At 37.9% G+C, this 15,943-nt stretch overlaps 1 protein-coding gene across 1 annotated transcript in view; it reads right to left on the reverse strand.

Annotated features, from left to right (window-relative positions):
- Positions 1-232: 232 nt before the first annotated feature.
- Positions 233-15,943, reverse strand: part of EPM2A (EPM2A glucan phosphatase, laforin) — a 48,698-nt gene continuing 32,987 nt past the window's right edge. Inside the window, exons 3-4 of the mRNA XM_081940592.1 lie at positions 12,689-12,930; positions 233-2,482 (exon numbers count right to left, since the gene is read on the reverse strand). Coding sequence (XP_081796718.1) covers positions 2,208-2,482; positions 12,689-12,930 — 517 coding nt within the window. The 3' untranslated portion in view covers positions 233-2,207. The remainder of the gene's footprint in view (positions 2,483-12,688; positions 12,931-15,943) is intronic.

Here is a 15,943-nt window from a genome sequence, read left to right on the forward strand (position 1 = left end):
TGAAGAGATGTCAAAACAGTTAAGCTGGATCTATAGAAACCTATAGATGAAGTTTCTATGTGATGAATTTGCTACAGGTTAGCATGAATTGGCTTTCATTTGGCCGTATAATTTCTCCTGTGACACACAAACATAATTAAAATGAATAGACCACAAGGAGCCTTCATATTGTCAAAATTATTCTCCATGCATTATCAAGAACATTTCATCAGCAAATACTTTTAATCCCTTATTTATGTTATCCTTTATTTAAATTATTATAATTCAAATGCGGCATAAGTCATTCTTGTACAGATCTTGACATCCAACAAAAGAACTTGTTCATTGTCAATATTGTGTGTTTCAAATATTTAATGGCACATCCAACATCCAAATTCAGAAATAAAGTCAAATATGCAACTAAAAACATATTCAGTGCTATTTTTGCATACAAGATGACGTTAACAAAATATAAAGAATAAAATATATATTTTTAAACAAAACAATGCATGGATAGTGAATAAACAAAAAATATTTATATAGAAGAATTATCCTTCTACAAGCTATCATACATACAGTATATATTAAACCCTGTAATGCTTCTGGAGTTTCCTCCAAGCTGCACTATTTATTAAATTTTTATGTCAAATGATTTTGGGCAACTAAGCATTCTTCCAGGTGTAATGGTAGCAACTTGCAATTATTCCAGTATTATTTCACAAATTTATCAAGGTTGTTGCACAATGCCCATAAGTATTCTTGTCTGAGTTGAACTAGTATTCATTTAAGTCACATTCATTAATAATCATCTGTTTTAAACCATAAACAGCCTCTGATCCTGCACATACTTAATTTGTCACCTGGATTACAACAGTTTATTGCACCGACACCAACACATTAAACATTATAGTATTGAAGATTCTCCATCCAATAACCTATATGACTAAATTCTGGCAGCTTGGAAAATACCAAAATTAACAAGTAACATATACTGCCTAACTACAGTACATAGACATTTGGGAAGGATTTCCTGGATTAGTCTAACTTTAAGCAATCAGAACAAGACTTGACATAAGTGATTAACCGAGGTCTTTGGTTAAGCCTATAGGGGATCTCAAACCTGTGCATGTGGATATATGAGAAAAAAACATTTATGATTTATTATTTAGTGACAGCTTCTACTGTGAAGCATACAATCAGGAGGAGTTTTCTGACAAATAAATTTTATTAAAGGTCATAAGCTCTCATGAATTGCAGCTCACTTCATCAAATGCACAGAGAGGCTAAACTGATGCAAGATTTAGATTGGGGTGAGGTCAGAGGAGGGAAGAGCGGGGAAGGCAGGTTAACTCTGCAGATAGATTACAAGTTCCCTATTAACAAATGTAAAACATAATTCAACTGGTCAAACCTATACCTTTTAATAAAATTTGTTAAATGGAAAATGTAGTTCCAAAACCCTTCTGATTTTTGGATTATCATAGCTCTCCTCCCATGCTGTGAAGTATGACAGGGTTGTTCCACAATTGTACAACTCCTATCACGCCCAGCTTCCAAGGTTAGCCAAGCTGAGGCTTATAATAAATCTAGATTCTAAAATCTACATTGGAAGAATTGCAGATATTAAATCTGCTGTCTGGGCTAAGGAGTTTACTAAGTTTCATATGCTTAGCCATAATCAGATAACCCACGAACAGGGACTAAACCTGCAGTTTCTTTTCTTGTCTAGCTCCCTGGGTCATGTTTGCATATGTATATGTGCAGCTCTGTTAAAAAAAAAAAACAATAATGCTTGGGAAAGGCAGTAACATGAACTTGACTTCAGGCAGTCCTTGTCGTTTCCTTGGCAGAGCTATGGAAATGGTGGGCTACCACCTTCTTACCCTATTCCCCAGAGGTCTTTCATCAAAGTAGTAAGAGGGCCTGACCCTACTTAGCTACCTAACTCTGGCTAGGCCAAGTGCTGAGGCATGAATGGGTGGGCAAATTAGAATTAGTCCCCCTCTCAAATAGTAATTAATGTGTCAGTAATCAACGTGAATTCTCCTTCTCTAAAACTGCTACATAATCTTTACGTATCCTGACTGCTACACACACATTCACTCACGTTTTCATCTCACTATTTCCTCAGGCAATGGTAGCATTTTTGGAGTTAAGGTCATGATTTCTGAGAAGTTTGACCCTGACTATGTTGCTGGCAATTTCTTCTTTTGCTGCTGCTGCTGCTGCTATGGCTTGAATGAGGAACGGAGAGGTCCAAATTTCTGGAAGAAATCCTCTTCGGCACGGACCAGTGCTTCTTCATCAATGTAGATGGCTGCTCTTCTGGAGGCTACAAAGTACTGCACTTTTCTCAAATTCCATCCCAGCACATATTTTAACCAGCCACAAATGGCAGCGGTGGACCTACCAACACCTGCATTGCAGTGAACATAGACAGTGTGCCCATTCTCCAGTAGCCCATGCAGGAGATAGACAGCCTGGGGCAGCATCTGGACTCTTCCTAGGATTAGAAACAAGATCACTGTCAAATTCATGCTCTTCCCCAACTCTCTCTTGGAATATCCAGTATTTCTATTATTAGGCAATACATTGTTCTTTTTCCTTTCTTTTTCTGAGTAGCAGGGCCTCCAACTTCAGTTCATTTTTACTTTCTATGAATCCCTCCTAAGCCAAACTGGGAAGGATTGTGAGCAACAAGGCGATGCAACAGATCTGACTCCATTCCAGGAAGCAAGTTTTGAAGCAAATGGAGCACAGGCGCCTGGAAACCCTTTATGGACTTTTTGCATAAAAATGCAGTAATATGACCTTATGGTTTTGATGATTAAACAGGATATATTATAGAAAGAAGAGAGTCACAATATAACTTGAGAGAGGGAGAGAGTTAAAATAGAATTATAGCTACTGTGAAGAATATCAGAAGCTACTTCTTTGTATTGTTATATCTTTCTTTGTATTTATCTCGTTTTTCTACTTTCTTCTATTTTCTTTTTTTATTGCATTTTTAGTTTTTTCTGTCGCTTCTTTTTCATTTTTTTTGTCTGTTCTAATTCAATATGTATTAGTTCTAATTATTTATCTCAAACTTTTGATAAGTTCGTCTCTCTGTGTGTATTTAAAAAGAACCACAAATGCGACACTTACCTACAACTCTTTAAAGCAACCATGTCATTTCCTAGGATCACATGCCTGTCATCTGACAGGAACAGATGTGGGCAATCTCTAGTGATGTATCACACATTGTAAAAAACCTGGAAGCAGCATATTATCTATGGATTGCTACCTTTGTTGCAAAAGAATCAAATAAAAATAATACTAACGCTAAATAATTCCAACAAATCCCAAGTATTTGTTTACTTTAACAAGTGATACAACCAGTCCACCATTTTCAAAAGATAATTCTGCTTGTAAATATATGCTGATTAGATATATTTTAGATATATGAATTTAAAAAATTTGATAATGCATTAATACATTTATTCATTATCAAGACTCTGCACAGAGAATGCTTTCTCCCTGTTCAGTTATAAATTAGACACTGTGTGCTTACTGCAAATCCTGAAATGCTAAATTAGTCATCATCAACTCTTACATTATCTTCCATTTAATAGAGGGAGGTGAGAAAATTGTGTTTGTTTTAAGCAATATATCTATGACTTATGACACTTGTGGTTGAAGCTTTTTATTATTTTGAATTTCTTTTGAAAAAATTGTCTGATATACATAGGAAATGCTTTTTAATAATTAGGAATCTGATTTCCCCATTTCAAATGATACAGTATGTCCTTTCTAACTTCATATCAAGTTCTGTAGCATAATTAACATTCATTATTATAACAGCTGAATCCACAAAAGCTATTAAATATTCATAGGCTTTATAGTCTTGTGAATTGTGTAATAGTGCTGTCATACTATGTATTGATATGTGGGACTGACCTTGGGAGACAGGGAGAAGAGCTGCAGCCAGGGCAATACTTGGATAAGATGCAGCTTAGCCTCCAGCAGGAATGTAAGCATGGCATATGCCTCAGAAGGGAATCCTCCCTGGATTCTTGGGTTTTAAAGATGATGGAGGAAAGATGCACTTTCAGACTTGCAAGATTGATGTTGGCCTTGCAAGATAGTCCAGACAAGAAACACACAAAGAACAATTACTGTAGCTTTACTTTATTGCAGGGATGTCAATCTCGATTTCATTGAGGGCCACATCAGGGTTGTGTTTGACCTTGGGGGGCCAGGGTGGGTGTGGCCAGGGTGGGCATGGCTAGCTTGACGTCACTCATGTCGGCTGTGCCTGTGGTGGCCCGAGCGCTCTGCCAGCAAAAATGGACTCCTGAGCTCTGTTTACGGCTGCGACGGCTTCCTGCAACCTTCTGCCAGTGAAAACGGAGGTCAGGAGGGCCGCCCCCTAGCCCTCACATGCTTCGTTTTTGGCTGCAACAGCCTCCTGCAACTCTCTGCCAGCAAAAACAGAGCTTGCGAGGGCTATGGGCAGAGCCCTTTCACTGGCAGAGGCACCATGGGCCGGTCCTTTGCTATTTCCAGGGCGGCCCCGTGGCCCAGATCTAAGCACCTCGCTGGCCGGATCTGGCCCCGTCCCTTGAGTTTGACACCTTTGCTTTATTGTAAGGTTACATTAATAGAATCTTGCAAGTCTGAAAGTACATTTCTCTCCCATTGCCTTTGCATGGAGACAAAAAGAGTTCCTTCTGAGTCCCACATTCCTTCTGCAGGCTAAGCTGCCAATTTGTCCAACCATTGCCCTGGCTGCAAATCTTCTCCATCTCCCAAGATCATTCCCACGTACCATTACATTTGCCTGGAAGGCTGACATACGATTGTCAGAGAGGGACTAACATGTCACAAAAAAATAGCTAGCAGGAGCTTGTTTTGCTCTTCCTGCCCCAAAGCCCCAACCCAATTGCTAGTTATCCTGACATTGCGGAAACAAGAGGAAAGGACATTCTGGTCCTTCCTATCAGCCAAATAAATAAGAATCATGAACTAGTGGAGCAAGAAAATCATCAAGGGAAGACTTGCCAGCATTAGATAGAAATACTTGCTAACAGCATTAGCAGTTTGTTTTGACCTTGCAAACGCTGGGTTTTTTCCCCTTCTTCTCTTGTGTATCTTGTCCTTTTCAATTTATAAGGTTGATGACAGGATTCATTTACCTATCCCTCTTGTCTGTGTGAGAGACAGGGAAAGAGAACTGCTTTGGGACACAAGAACTAAGAAAAACAGAAAACCGTGTACTAAATAATGAATTTATACAGTAACAGGCTGTTCTGTCTTAGAAACAATGTTATGGTGAGCTAATGAAGGAATTTGGATTTCAGACTGATGACAAGTGTAATATTTCAGAAAGGTTGAATTTAGGAGTAATTTCAGTAATTAATCTACCTATTATCCATAATGTTTATTGGATAGTATTTATTTATTTTATTTATTTATTTATTTATTTCATCAAGCATGTATTCGACTAATATATATATATATATATATATATATGTATGTATGTATGTATGTATGTATGTATGTATGTATGTATGTATGTATGTATTTGTGTTACAACCCCTGGTATGACTATTTATCAGTACAAATATAACATATATATATATATATACATACTCCCGCAGCTTGGCACATTATCCCTAGGTCAGTGCATGGAGCTCTGCCTGGTTAGAGAAGGGGGTTGCGCCTGTTCCGCCCCCAGCAAGTATGCCTCCCAGCCTCACCAGGCCCTGGCCCAGCTCTCCCTGCAGGGCCAGGGCACTACCGCCGCCGAGCTCCAAGCATAACTTCTTCTCCGGCTACCAAACTCCAAAGCTTGGCTGCCGAGTCTTCCAGCAGCGGCCACTCTAGGAGTGCGCTCTATGGTTGTGGGCCGGCTGCCAGACAGAGAGTCTTCCGGACAGAGAGTCTTCCAGCAGCCAGCCCACAACCATAGAGCGCATTGTGCGAGGATATATATATATCTCCTCGCACAGGAACTTGAAAGTGGGTTAGTGAGGTGGGGAGGGAATGGGGATTTTACAGTATCTGCCATGGAGTTGGGTGGAAATGGAGATTTTGCAGTATCCTTCCCCTGCCATGCCCACCAAGCCACGCCACGCTAACAGAACCAGTAGTAAAAAAAATTTGAATCCCACCACTAATATTAACTGATAAATGGTAGATATAGTGCTTAGAGGTTTTTTTTTAATTATCCCCAGCAGATTAGCCAATTTGATTTGCTGTTCTGTGCCTATTTTGTAAATTAGTGAATTAGAGTAAGTTAAGAATGCATCATAGTATTGTTCTATTTTTACGTCTTTCTCATTTTAAGTTTTTCACCAACAAATGTAGCATTTCATTCACTATCTTGCCTGAAGTTACTTATAAATTATGGTGTGGAATTGCAGGTAGGAGAGATCATTTGGGATTTTAAAATCTGAAGTGGGCTTCCTTATGAAAATAGATAAAGGTCCTTTGCAGAAACCAGATTTCACAGGAGATAGATAGATAGATAGATAGATAGATAGATAGATAGATAGATAGATAGATAGATAGATGATAGATAGATAGATAGATAGATAGATAGATAGATAGATAGATAGATAGATAGATAGATACTGTAGATACTGTATATTAAATGCTATGTCAAAGCACCTGGTATGCCCAAATATGGGAGGGAGCATACTGCTTCCCTTTTGCCTTTCAGCTCCACCCTAGGAGCTTCCAGACAGAAAACCATTTTTGTGTTGCATTTGTGCTGATAAATAAATAAAGGGAGACTAGTATAGATCTATTTCAAGCTATTTAGCTCTCATCAGCTAGCCATACCCTTACTGGGATTCGAACCATATGCTCCCTCCCATATTTGGACATACCAGGTGCTTTGACATAACATTTAATTATTTCCTTGGCTCAGCTGATAAGGGAGGAGAACTTGTGCCTTAGAGTCTAATACAACTGCCTAACATGTAAAAACAGCCCAGGTTTGAATCCCAGTAAGGGTATGGATAGCTGATGAGAGCTAAATAGCTTGAAATAGATCTATACTAGTCTCTCTTTATTTATTTATCAGCACAAATGCAAGATAGATAGATAGATGATAGATAGATAGATAGATAGATAGATAGATAGATAGATAGATAGATAGATAGATGATATAGATATAGATAGTTCAGGGTTGGTATTTAGCTGGTTTGGACCGGTTTGGGTGAACCGGATGCTAATTTTACATCTGGTTCGCCGTACTGGTAGTTGCAAAGACTGGCTGGCCCCACCTGCCTTGCTCCACCCTTCCTAGGAGTCTCCACGCAGTCTGTTTTAGATGCTAGGTAAGTGCAGACCCGCGTCGAGGCTCTGGGAGGGAGTTCCACAAGTCCCGAAATGGACCCATTTCTGGCCTCCAGAGCCTGGGGAGGCCATTTTGGCCCCCCCAGAGGCTTGAGGAAAAGCTCCAGAGCTTGGAGAAGGTGCAAAATAGGCCTCCCAGAAGTTCCAGAAGTCCAGAAATGGGCTCATTTCTAGCCTCTGGAATACTTCCAGAGCCCAGGGAGGCCGTTTTAACCCTCCTGGAGGCTTGAGGAAAGTCTTTGGAGCCTGGGATGGTGAAAAATGGTTCTCCTGGAAGTTCCCAAAGTTCAGAAACAGGCTTGTTTCCAGCCTCCAGAGCCCAGGGGAGACTGTTTTCGCCCTCCCAGAGGCTTGAAGAAAACCCTTGGAGCCTGGGGAGGGTGAAAACGTCCTTCCTACCATGGTGCAGGAGGCTGAGTAGGCCACACCCACCATTGCCATGCCCACCCAGCAACCGGCAGAGAACTGGTTGTTAAAATTTTTGAATCCCACCCCTGTATGTAGTCAAGAATTCAGGAACAAGAGCCTTGGAGAACATGAATTTATTTTACCTTTCAAGCGTAGAGAACCTATAGTATGTAACTAACATATACAGCACATTTTCTTATGACAAGCCTAGAAAGGAGGGAAGAATGAGGTTGCTACAAAATCAGACGTCTTTTACCTGATTTATAAGCAAAAGGTTCCATTTTAGCAACTATGGATTAAGCAGATGGGGTTCAGCAGAGAAAATGTAAAAATGAACCAATGTGTGTGAGGCAATAGAAAATAATTCAATGTACACAAAGTACATATTTTTCTAATTCACATGCATAGTTCCAAAACAAAGCAATTCTGTTTCAGGCATAATCCTAAGTAAAATGCAATATGTTTCCTCAACTACAACTCTTTTGTTGCTTGTGTTCTTTTGCCTAGCCCATTTTTTAAATAAAAGAATCACATTCACTAATAAAAATGTAAAAATTCAAGACTTCTGCCAGCAAGAGAAAGGAAATAGAGGTACAGAATAAGCAAGGGGACATAAATGAAATGGCAAGCCATTTCAAGAGACTGTTCTTTGGCAAATGTCTGAAGTCTGATAATAAGAAACTGAAGAAGACTGGAACATATTCAAGGCTTATATTTCTTCTGATTTTGCAAGAGATAAGGTCTCATATTCACATGATATCTTACTGAAAAACTACTGCTGCAACTAAAGGCCACGTTTAAATCATGCTACAATACAAACAGTCCCCCCCCCCCTCAAATGGAACCCTGCTCAAATTTTAACTACTGAAGTGTCTTACAAAAGGTAAATACAGTGTTGATTATGGTAAGGTGCAAGACGGAGTAAAGTTGACCTATCTTCTTTCCTCAGTGAATAACATGAATACATTAACCCATAAGGAAGAATGAAACAAGCAGACTGAGGTGAGGGGTCACAATATCACTGATTCCCTACTCCTCAAGGAACATGGAATAGGATTATTCAGGGTTCAGTGCTTTAAATAAAGATGCATTCCACTTTTGTCGCAGAGTATTATGCCTCTAAGGAAAGTTCTATAGTAACAATGACCTTGGAATTATATGCTGGTGGAAGTGCATCCTCCTAATAGGATAAAGTGCTGTGGCCTCCCAGCAGCCAGCGGAGTTGGCAGCAGAGTCAGACAGTGAGGACGTTGGGGAGGAACATGGGCCAGTACTGGAGCCTGGGGAAGGCTGGGACGAGGGCTCTGTATCAGATGCAGAGATGGGGCTAAGACCATCCAGCAGTTCTCAGCTGCCTTCGGAACTAGACAGCAGTGAGGCAGAGGAACTGCTGAATCTGTTCCCAGTGTGTGCATGCGCAGAAGAAAAGAACAGCTAAGAAATCAGGGTCGACTTGGGAGTAAAGCCACATATGGACGGTGAATTCTCATAGGAAATAAAAGAGGAACAAAAGGGGAGTGGATGTTTGCAGGAAACAATTCGTTTGTTCATTCATTTCAGGAGTGTGAAGATCTGTCCATGAATTTCAGAGACTCTGTGCCAAGTCTTTCCTTACATAGCACTGCGTTTGGAAAATATTTGCATGGCAGCTTTCCAAGCTAGATAAGGTGTGTGGTCATAACTTCACCTTTGAAAGACTTTACCAGGTCTTTGCTGAATGTGAATGAGAGCAATTCACATTCATTTAATAAAAGGGGCTTTGTCAGGACCAAGAATCTGCTTTATACTTTTTGGGGAAGCCTAGGTCAGAACATAAGGCAGGAATTAGACTTCTGTGTCACTGCACCTCAGGGAATGTATGGGTCTGTCATTCCGAGATGGTTACCTAGCTGTTGCGTTTATACTTCTGTGAATGTTAATGTTCTAGCTAAAGGGACGTTAAAACAACAAAGCATAGAAAACTTCCCAAAAGTCAGATCAAATAATCAGCATGCAGGACATGCATTTCTACACAATCCATAGTTCAAATTTGGGAGGTGTGTATGTCAGCCCATCTACAACTATCTTCAACTTACATTTACCCATCAAACCCTTTGCAGTGTAGGTATGTGTCAATGCCTACATCCGCAAGAGTCTAACTCAAGCTTAATGCTTGCTGGAGTAACATTAACTGGGGAGTGGTGGAACAAAGAGTTATCCACACTGAAGGAGATGGAAAGTGGGGCTGTACAGGTATAATGAAAACCAATCAGTTTAGGATAAGAACTCCAAAATCCAAAAAAAAGAAGGTGATAGCAAGATACTTTTATCTTGTTGCATTGCATAGGTATAAACATTTAGACAAGTCGGATGTCAGATGCTGAGATTCCTCCCTAGATTAGAAAACCTCCCTGTAGCTATTGTGAAAACATGATAAACTAGATTTGGAGGTGATAACATGCCCAGAGCAAAGCTACATGGAAATCTGGTCATTGATGGTATCAGGGTTGAAAAAGAAGTGATTTTCCAAAGGAATCCTAGAAATATTAAAGCAGGGATGTTAGCATACTACATGCAGTATTTTAGGAATAAGTGAAGTTTCAGATGTTTATGTGATATTCAGAGCAAGAGAATATGCAGAACAGTTGGAGTGGCAATAATTCTCCAAAAGTACAATGCTAAGTATATGGTTGCCTATAAACCAATAAATGAATCTGCATATAGACGGGAAATTGAACAACTAGCCTTGTGGTGCAATCAGAACAATCTTGAACCAAATACACTCAAAACTGTAGAAATGGTGGTAGATTTTAGGAGAAATCCTCCTATACTACCACCTCTTATAATACTAGAAAATGCAGTATCAACAGTAGAGTCTTTGAAGTTTCTAGGTTCTATCATATCTCAAGATTTAAAACGGATACCTAACATCAAAAACATCATCAAAAAAGCACAACAAAGAATGTTCTTTCTGCGCCAACTCAGAAAGCTCAAACTGCTCAAAGAGCTGCTGATTCAGTTCTACAGAGGAATTATTGAGTCTGTCATCTGCACCTCCATAACTGTCTGGTTTGGCTCTGCAACCAAATAAGACAGACACAGACTTCAACGAATAATTAGAACTGCACAAAAAATAATTGCTACCAACCTGATTTTCATTAAGGACCTGTATACTGCACAATAGTCAAAAGGAAAGCTGTGAAAATATGTACAGACCCCTCACATACTGGACATAAATGGAAAAATGTAGGAAGTGATAAACAAGATGACAGAAAGAATGTAATTCACTGACGGGGTGATTGGATGGACAGTTGGAGAAAAAGAGATACTTGGAATTAAGAGGATTTGAATTGGAATATGCATCCCATAGGACAAAAAAGGTTGATAGAATTTTACAGAGAGAATTCTTTGTTCATTTTTGACAAAACCTGCTTCAGCCAAAATAAATAGAAGCTTTATGAATGGACATCACCAGATGGACAATGTCACAATCAAGCACAATCAATGTCACAATCAAGCACAATTAATGGAAAATGAAGATGGATAAATGCAATCCAAATAGCTACCACAAGTGCAGAATAAATTTAGGTGTCCAAAATACAGAATAAGCTTTGCAAAGTAAAAAAAGGATATAGTTATGCTGGCAGCTGGGGAACATACAGTCTGAATGCAATATTTATTTTGATGTACTGGATTTATAGCTGCCTTTCATGCAGGATTTGAAGGCAATGGCTATGGAAAGAAGTAAGAGACATCACATGAAAAACGAAGCAGACAAAAATATTCCCCGAAATTCAAGTGACTTTCAGAACTACCTTTCACTATAACCAAGGAAAGACAGAAGACAAATGCTTTGATCAATAAGAAGAATTTAAATGATTGAATGCAGACTTTCAACATCAAACAAGAAGCAACTAGAAAAATGTCAAATACGGCTGACCAAGGGAAAGGTTTAGCCTCCCACCCATGTTCTGCTTAATGCACCTTCTAAAGTCTGCTTTTCAAATGTTTTTAAATGCTCACAGAACAATCTAACATTGCCCAACATCTAGTCTGACCCAAAGATCAATTTGAATACTGTGGGAATGTGTGGTGAATTAAAAGCACCATGTGCTATTTTCTCCTATAAAACTATTGATGAAAAATATAAAACCTCACATTCTGTTTATATAGAGTTTCAAATGAGTATCATTATTTCTTTCAGCAGAAACTGTGATCTTCATAGTTCATTTAAGACATGATCAGACATGGCTGTAAAAACATGGCTTTAATAAAGCCAATTGAACACAAGGAGAAGGAATGTCTTTCAGAAGATAAAGTTTTTTTTGAAAAAAATGCTCAGTCTGAAGATCATATTAGCCTAATTAATTTATATTTATATTTTATGAATTTGTAATCCCTTAATTCAAGGTAGAATCAGGGGGCCTAGATGGAGCTGAGCATTTACTGGCCAGATGCCCTGCCTGACACCTACATGGAGTTTGTAGCAGACATTTTCTCTTTGCACCCTAAGAGAAACATTTGTTGCTACCTAGGGTTGAGCTCTCAACCTTCTAAGTGGGAGGGGAACATCTTTACCAGTAGGTCACCATGTTGCTCTATCATATTTCTATATATATATGTATATTAAATAACTATATGCTTTTAGTAGCACTGATAGAAATTAATTATAGCCTATTGAGTAAACATGGTTTTCTTATTTTACAAACAACACCATCATATTATTAATCTCTACCATAAAAACAGGTATTTCCTTTAAATATTGCTGAATATTTAGTATAGTCTAAGAATACAAAATGCATAATTAGCTATTATGCTTAAAATGAACTCTTGTGAGATCTGCTTGTTAAATCCTTAAGATTCTCCATCAGTACCATAAGGCAAACATCCGAGATTAACAGTAAATTTGTAAAGCTATATTATTCAACTATATCATTGAATGGATGCTTTCCTAGAGATGCAATGTGAATATTACCTTCAGTGCTCATGTCTGGTGTTGGCATCCAGACATAAGCAAGGCCTTCTTCTTTGTACAACTTCATTAGAACTTCTGGGCTCATTGGTTCTGGATAGCGGTTGCATCCCCAGGAATTCTGAACCACATCCCATTCAGTTTGGAAGTTCATTATAGCAGTAATGCCCAACTCATGTTTAAGTTTGACAGTCACATGTTCCACTTGACGAGGGCAACTTCCTAACCACAGATTTGGCAAAATCCTGTTCAAAGAGAAAATATTGAACTAATGAATGTTAAAAGACTTCAGTGATTAATTTAAGTCAGTAACATGATTAATTGAGGGATAGTCATTTTCTACAATTCATGTTAAAATAAAAAGTTACCAAATATCACTAGGAACTTGAAATTCAACAAAGAAATGAAGGAAAAAAAGAATCATTTGTACAGGCCAGAATGAGCCCCCTTAAGCCAAATTCAAGGCTTTCATGAAGAACAAAGAAAAATGTATTTTCTGATAACACTTTCTAGCACCCTAAGAAGTCCACTTCATAGCTGGCTAGATAACTTTTCATACATTACAACAACTATTACTTCTTGGACACAAAATATAACATTGTACATTAAAAATCTGCTGTCAAATTTTTCACAGAGAAGTCAAGTAATGGACCAATATTTGGCTACAAAAACATTTAGTTGAATAATCTTGTTATTGATACTTAGTTCAGTTATTTGGACTTCTAAATTAGACTGCCAGTGAATTAGTTTGGGTATTGTGAAACAGATTATTAATCACTTGTATTGCATTATCATTCACATTCTAGCAATTTACTCAAAAGACAATATTCTTAATATCGACTTAAGAAATCCTCAGAGAGTAATATATTTGTCAAATTATCTCATTTTTGTGAGGACTGTCACTATATATTATGATAGCAAATTCTATCATTCTTTCATAGATACAAGGCTTGTCACATTTAATTGTATTTTAATGATGTTGGTTTAAGTCTTCCAGAAATGTGCTTCTTTATAATGGTTTTGTTTTCCCATAATAGTAACTAATATACTGAACACTGGATGATGCAATTTTAACTAGAGAGCCATTATTATGATCTATGAGCCTTGTATTTTCCTATATTTCTTTCCAGAAATTCAGCTCCCCGAACAAAGAAATTCTTTTTCCTCTATGTCTAAGATAGTGAGTGTTTGATTAGACAGAGACATTGATTAACATCAGAAAGTAAATTACCAAGAATGTATTTAAATTATTTTATTTGGCCTGAAACACAACAAGGATTGTCAACTTTCAAAGACTTAGAGACATGTTAGGAAGGGGATCAAGGTGAAAATAATTTATTTATTGTAAGAAGATGGAGAAATTTATAGAATTAGAGATAGGATTGTACATCACCATCCTGTGATTTCTGAATATTGTTTTTAAAAAAGGAATAGACCCAAGTATTAAACTAATATGAAATTAATGAAGTACAATCATTCCACCATAACCTATATGGATGGAATCAATCAAGACCATTAATATATTTTAAGAACACAAGTAAAAACTTATTTTAATTGTTACATTATGTATTTAATTAAGTACAATCAGTCTTTTGATAAACTTGAAAAAACATTGGGATGATGATTTGGGCATTGAACTTAAATATCACTGGAAATCTTTCTGGAAAAACAGAAGCATTTTAAAATCTATGTCAGCACTTGGCCTCCTGCTCCATTGAGGCCGCGAGCAAGCAGAAGAAGTGGGCCTGCAGCCACGTGGGCTCCTGATGCACATGGCAGTAAGTACTGTCGTTGCACAGCAGGTGTCAGGGTGTGGATGGGCTGGCTGCGGGGGCCATGAGGTAAGCCAGTGCGGAGCACATGGGGTGGCTCTACCACCAACTTGCCACACCTCATGGCTGCAGTACTGCGAGTAACTAGATAGAATGGCTGGACGGGTAGCTGTGCGGGGTTTTAAGTAGGACTTATTTTGGGGGTAGGGCTTATTTTTGGGGAAACAGGGTATATGAATTGCAACTCTTTTTGCTAATTTTTGCCAGAGATATAAATAAATTAGTACACATTTTATCTTTGGCTGGCGATGCTTTTTGTCAATCACCAAGAAACTCTTACAGGGAATTTTCAGGATGATTCACTATGCGCTTGCTAAAGCATATAAACTAAACTAGTGCAGAAAATTAATTCAGCTTTTATAGTTTAGCCACTAACTTTGTTACTGCAGAATACTGAAAAAAAAAACTACGGTACTTCATTTATTAAAACTTATTCTTTAAAAGTACAGATAATCATGACGGTTGAAAAATTGAATAATTCAAGGATAATGAAGAACATTGTAAAGATTACAGTTTAATCAACACTTATTACCCAATCCTTTGTTGGGTAAATTCAAATTTCTACTTGGACAGGAATGTTTACTATTTATGTTTAACATGTTTACATTTCTCTTCTCTTCCTCCTCCCAAAAATGTATCCCCCTAAAAATATTACTCTTTGGGTTTGCTATGGATTTATTTTGTTTTATTATTCATACTCATTATTATAGATTCCATTTCTTTTTCAAGTCATCAGTTGGGTTGCAGAAAAGAATATCAAATTTGAATTGTCTGGGTTTCTTCTTTTATCCTGATATATAACGTTGCATGCAACAGTAAGTCAAAGACTGTGAGGGGGAAAGGGAGGCTAACTATATTTTTACTTTCCTTGAAGTTTTTGGCTTTTCATCCTTGTGCTCCAAGTCTGTTAACTCTTAGATAGCAAAGTCATTTCACTGCACAATGTTATTCAAGATGTGGCATGTGCAGAACAAAATTATTGAGTACATCATGAAACCAGCATGCCTATGCTTCGAAGCTTGACAATTATGCTGTGAGTCTGATTTTGATCATAAGGCATTTTTAACATATGACAATTCCTAAGACCAGGTTTCTCTTTGATACTGTGCCTGTGGAATCATCCAAACAATTATCTTCAGAAGGATAGTTCTGTATCCTATTTTACATGACAAGTTATGTGGTCCTTACTTCAAAACTCGCATTAAAAGTTAGTATATGTTGCAGAAATGGAAGGGAAAGTGCGGTATAAATGAATCACAATTTTTAAAAAAATCCCACACTGCTCCTTGAACAGTGGTATTTAAGAGGCTCTCCTGTGATCAAGTTCAAGGATTCCTTAAAATTACTAGAATTTAAAACTCTCACCTAAAGTCTCACATATTTGAAGAAAGACAAGAGAAAGAAAGAAAAGCATTAAATGAGTAAA

This window comes from Natrix helvetica (genome assembly GCF_964273705.1).
Source record: "Natrix helvetica genome assembly, chromosome: 2".
NCBI classification, from domain to species: domain Eukaryota; kingdom Metazoa; phylum Chordata; class Lepidosauria; order Squamata; family Natricidae; genus Natrix; species Natrix helvetica.